Source organism: Lucilia cuprina, chromosome 6 (genome assembly GCF_022045245.1).
Source record: "Lucilia cuprina isolate Lc7/37 chromosome 6, ASM2204524v1, whole genome shotgun sequence".
In the NCBI taxonomy this organism is placed as follows: Eukaryota; Metazoa; Arthropoda; class Insecta; order Diptera; family Calliphoridae; genus Lucilia; species Lucilia cuprina.
In genome coordinates, this window is record NC_060954.1 from 12,012,882 (window position 1) to 12,018,777 (window position 5,896).

Consider the following 5,896-nt stretch of genomic DNA (forward strand, 5'->3'; position numbering starts at 1 on the left):
GTGTTACATTGGTGTCTAGGGGGATGGGTTACCTTAAGGATTCTCTGCCAAATAATCAGCTGTCAGTTTATATTAAAACATATTGCGTAAATAAACAATGACATTTTATAAGGACAAAAATAAGTCTATCTGTTAATTTATTCAAACAGTGTCAACAAAAACTATTTAGACAACATAACATAAACTCGAATCTAGTAAGCAGTTAAGAATATAGTATAGTCTAGTCTACAATCTAGTCTATAGTCTAGTCTACAATCTAGTTTATAGTCTAGTATATATAGTCTAGTCTATAGTCTAGTCTATAGTCTAGTCTATAGTCTAGTCTATAGTCTTGTCTATAGTCTAGTCTATAGTCTAGTCTATAGTCTAGTCTATAGTCTAGTCTATAGTCTAGTCTATAGTCTAGTCTATAGTCTAGTCTATAGTCTAGTCTATAGTCTAGTCTATAGTCTAGTCTATAGTCTAGTCTATAGTCTAGTCTATAGTCTGGTCTGCAGTCTAGTCTTAAGTTTAGTGTATGGTCTAGTCTAGTAAATAGTCTAGTCGATAGGCTAGTCTGTACTCAATTATATAGTATATTTCCTGGTCTATAGTCTATTCCATGGTGTATAAATCGTCGTTTGTCCTTTTACTTTCTTAAGAGACTGTGTACATGGAAATCACATCAATGCGCCTGACCGCAAGAGTTGCCAAGGTATAACCACGCAACTTGTGTAGTAGCATACAACAACAAATATACATAAAACCGTAGATAAGGCAACTCTACAAATTTACCACCTTGGCTAACAGGTTCTATAGATAATTTAAGTAAATGGATGCTGCAATAACAAATTGTGTCTTGTAGAATAAGGTTATTTTTCTAAAATTAGGACTCCTTTTATTTTGTTAATTAATTTAGGATTTTTCCCAACAATATGGTCATAAATAATAAGTTACGTCTTTGGTGTATTTTGGGTTTAATTTTATCTCTTTATGCAACATATGTTGAAATCAAATTGCTGCTGAATAAGGACTATAGAGCCTTATGTGATTTGGCACCAAAATTAAGTTGTACAGCAGTTTTTAATTCGCAGTAAGTTAAAAAAGGAATTTAATTTTTTTGAGATTAATTTAAGATTAATGTTTTATGGACTTGGTTGTATTAAAGATATGGCAAAAGTTTTGGTTTTCTAAATATGTTTTTTGATGAAAAAACTTCTAAATGGAATCCACCTAATGGTATTTATGGAATCATCTATTATACACTGTTATTGGCAACAAGTAAGTTTGAAATGTTATAATGAAATTTTGATGAATTTTCTTAAATTTCTGAATTTCCCTTCTAGCTTTTCTCAAACGACCTGAACTTTTGAAATATCAAATCGTATTCTGTGTTTTATCTAATATAATGTCTTTATATCTGGCCTATTTACTATATATTTTGGAAAATATTTGTGTTGTTTGTGTTACGATTTATGTGGTAAACTTTTTGTGTCTTTGGGAAATGTTGAAAGATTTCCATAAATTATGGTTACAAAATCGTTCAAATTTTATAAAAATTAAAAGTAACAAAAAGGAATAAAATTCCTCTTAAAATGAAAATTTTATTTTTATTTTTTTATAATTATTAATAAAAATTAACAGAAAAACAGCCGAAAAAACTCATGTCATGATTTTGTTATTATTGCCTTTTTTGTTTAAAATCAATTTGTTAATCTTAAATGTAATTTTATAATATTGTATGTGATAATTATCATATAATTTGTTAACAATAAACATTTTCAATAAGTAACAAAGTACAAAAAAAATCTGAAAAAAACTGAATTAAATTTAATATGTTTTTTTTACCCACAGATGGGTAAAAATTCAACAATGAATAAAGCAGCGTCAACATCACCACAAAACTAACAAACCACATCAGCATGATCATTATCATCATCCATTTCTGTACATTAAACAACGTAAAAGTAAAACATTCAAACACTTTTAAATTCAAATAATGTCAAAACAGTGACAAACAACGTTTTCTAAAGACGACTTACTAAACAAGCTGCATTTACGTTATCGTAATACACTCGAAAATTTTTGCTGGTTTTTAGTGCCGTATGGCTGAAGACTATACTGTAGGCTACAGTTAAAGTAAGACTAGATAATATGTATACTATAGACTAGACTACAAACTAGACTATGGACTAGACTAGAATGTAAGTAGACTATGGACTGAACTATAGACTAGATTATAGACTAGACTATAGACTAGACTATAGAATAGACTATAGACTATACTATAGACTAGACTATAGACTAGACTATAGACTAGACTATTTGTAGACTATAGACTACACTATAGACTAGAATATAGACTAGACTGTAGACTATAGACTATAGACTAGACTATAGACTAAACTATAGACTAGACTGTAGACTAGACTATAGACTACACTATAGACTAGACTATAGACTAGACTATAGACTACACTATAGACTAGACTATAGACTAGACTATAGACTAGAATATAGACTAGAATATAGACTAGACTATAGACTACAGACTAGACTATAGACTAGACTATAGACTAGACTATACACTAGACTATAGACTAGAATATACTAGACTATAGATTAGTCTACAGACTAGACTATAGACTAGACTATAGACTAGACTATAGACTAGACTATAGACTAGACTATAGACTAGACTATAGACTAGACTATAGACTAGACTATAGACTAGACTATAGACTAGGCTATAGACTATAACTAGACTATAGACTAGACTATAGACTAGACTATAGACTAGACTATAGACTAGACTATAGACTAGGCTATAGACTAGACTATAGACTAGGCTATAGACTAAACTATAGACTAGGCTATAGACTAGACTATAGACTAGGCTATAGACTACACTATAGACTACCCTATAGACTAGACTATAGACTAGACTATAACTAGGCTATTGTCGGAACTATACAGTAATCTAGACCAGACCGTTATCAGTACTATTGACTAGTCTGTACTAGACGGTAGTCTGGACTAAACTACAGACTGGACTAGACTATAGTCTGGACTAGAGTATAGACTGGACTAGACTATAGACTGGACTAGACTATAGTCTGGACTAGACGATAGTCTGGACTAGACGATAGTCTGGACTAGACTATAGTCTGGACTAGACTATAGTCTGGACTAGACTATAGTCTGGACTAGACTATAGTGTGGACTAGACTATAGTCTGGACTAGACTATAGTCTGGATGAGACTATAGTCTGGACTAGACTATAGTCTGGACTAGACTATAGTCTGGACCAGACTATAGTCTGGACTAGACTATAGTCTGGACGAGAGTATAAACGGGGTGATATTGTTGAAGAACATAGTTAAATTTTTGAGTGTACTAACACTTTTCACATGAGTCTATATCCTAGCGAATAAAGAAGAATATCCTCATGTGTCTAGTCAGAAAAGGTAATAGAAATACCCGCTCATTAATTCAACCGTAAAAACAGTATTGTACATGAAAATGCAAAAAAAAAGAAAAAAACAAGACCAGAAAAGAAATAAAAAAATATATACTTAAGAAGATGTTACCTTTAGTCACTAATAACATGTGGCAATAATGTTTTCAAAATTTAAAGGTAGTTGTTCGAATGACTGAGCATCATCCAGACGCTTAGATGGATGGATAGATGGTTTCATGTCTTCTTGAGGTTGTCTTTCAAATAGTGGATTTTTAATATTTATTTGGTTTTTCTTTTAACATTAGTTCGATTTTTGCCTTAATGTTGTTCTCTTTGTTTTTTTTTTCTATTTGTACTTTTTAAGATTTAATTTATGAGATCACGAATTACAGTGACAATTTACATAAAAATAAATTTTAACAAATTTCCTAAGCTTTACTAAATACGATATACTATAAGGTTTGAAATGACTTTTTCTGTTTGGATTTAGAGTTTATTGTGTTTACTATTAGAAACTCCAGACACATTTTGAAATTTCATAATATAAAAGGATCACTTCAGCAACACGTTTATAAAAGGGTGAAAAACTTTAATATAAATTTAGCTTAATTTGTTTATGGATAAATAGATCTATATGATTTACAATTATTATTTACAAGTGATACGTGTTGCTTCATGTACAAGACACAGTATGTGAAGTGAATATATTATTAGGATATTGCTGCGAGAGCATGATCATAAGGTTGTTCAAAGTTAATCAGATTAATCTCATTATAGACTATGGTACAGACTATAGAGTAGACTGTAGTCAGGGTAGAGGGCAGATTATAGGCAAGGCAAGTGTACCACATCTATCAGAATATAGTGTAGATTAAAGACTATAAGATCTGATCTTAGACTATAGTGCAGACTATAGAACAGACTATAGTTCTGACTATACAGCAGACTATAGTACGGGTTATGGAGGAAACTATAGTGTAGACTATAGCCCAAGATATAGTTCAGACTATCGTCCCGTCCATTTTCTTTTGCTATATTCTAATTTATATTTAACTATAGTCTAGATAAAAGTGCAGACTATAGTCCAGATAATAGTACAAACTATAGTCTAGACAATAGTGCAGATGAAGATTATTGAGCAGACTATTGTGAAGACATGTTCACACTATAGTCTAGACAAAAGTGTAGACTATAGTCCAGACAAAATGACAGATTATAGAACAGAATATAGTGAAGGGTTTACACTATAGTCTAGTCTATATTTCACTATAGTCTAGACAAAAGTGAAGACTATAGTCTAGACAAAAATACAGATTATAGTCCAGATAATAGTGCAGACTATAATCCAAATTATAGAGCAGACTATAGTTAAGGGTTCACACTATAGTCTAGTCTATATTTCACTATAGTCTAGACAAAAGTGAAGACTATAGTTCAGACAAAAATACAGATTATGGTCCAGATAATAGTGTAGACTATAATCCAGATTATAGAGCAGACTATAGTGAAATGTTTACACTATAGTCTAGTCTATATTTCTCTATAGTCTAGGCAAAAGTAAAGACTATAGTCTAGACAAAATACAGATTATAGACCAGGCTATACTGAAGGCTATAGTCCAGGTTAAAGTTCGACTATCGTCCCAATTAATATTCACACTATAGTCTAGTCTATATTTCACTATAGTCCAGACAAAAGTGCGGAATATAGTCCAGACAATAATGCAGACTATAATCTAAATTATAAAGCAGACCATAGACCAAATATAGTGAAGACTATATAAAGCCCAGTCCAGACTATAGTGAAGGCTATATAAAGTCCAGTCCAGACTATATTAATGGATATAATCCATTGCAGACTATAGTTTAGACTATAGACTAGACAAAAGTGAAGACTATAGTTCAGACAAAAATACAGATTATAGTCCAGATAAAAGTGTAGACTATAATCCAGATTTTAGAGCAGACTATAGTGAAGTGTTTACATTATAGTCTAGTCTATATTTCACTATAGGCTAGGCAAACGTAAAGACTATAGTCTAGACAATAAACAGATTATAGACCAGGCTATAGTGAAGGCTATAGTCCAGGTTATAGTTCGACTATCGTAACAACTAATATTCACACTAAAGTCTAGTCTATATTTCACTATAGTCCATACAAAAGTGCAGACTATAGTCCAGTCTATAGTCCAGAAAATAATGCAGACTATAATCTAGATTATAAAGCAGACTATAGTCCAAATATAGTGAAGACTATATAAAGCCCAGTCCACATTATAGTGAAGGCTATATTAAGTCCAGTTCAGACTATAGTAAAGGATATAATCCATTGCAGACTAAAGTTTAAGACTATCGTCCCGACTTATGTTTACACTATAGTCTAGTCTATGTTTTACTATAGTTCAGAATATATATATCGTTTAAACTATAGTTCAGTCATTAGATTCAACTATTG

The 5,896-nt window shown here is 31.3% G+C and overlaps 1 protein-coding gene across 1 annotated transcript; it reads left to right on the plus strand.

The window, feature by feature from the left end:
- The first annotated feature begins 774 nt into the window (after positions 1-774).
- Positions 775-1,757, plus strand: LOC111682432 (vitamin K epoxide reductase complex subunit 1). The gene is made up of 3 exons (XM_046955166.1): positions 775-1,072; positions 1,148-1,260; positions 1,326-1,757. The coding sequence occupies exons 1-3, from the start codon at positions 915-917 to the stop codon at positions 1,559-1,561; spliced, it is 507 nt and encodes a 168-aa protein (XP_046811122.1). The 5' UTR covers positions 775-914; the 3' UTR covers positions 1,562-1,757.
- The last annotated feature ends 4,139 nt before the right edge of the window (positions 1,758-5,896 follow it).

Bases quoted from the DNA above. Each gene is read 5' to 3' on its own strand.
- LOC111682432 (XM_046955166.1), top strand. From the start codon at position 915: ATGGTCATAAATAATAAGTTACGTCTTTGGTGTATTTTGGGTTTAATT. The intron at 1,073-1,147 runs GTAAGTTAAAAA...GTTGTATTAAAG, and splicing joins ACAGCAGTTTTTAATTCGCA to ATATGGCAAAAGTTTTGGTT. The intron at 1,261-1,325 runs GTAAGTTTGAAA...TTTCCCTTCTAG, and splicing joins TACACTGTTATTGGCAACAA to CTTTTCTCAAACGACCTGAA.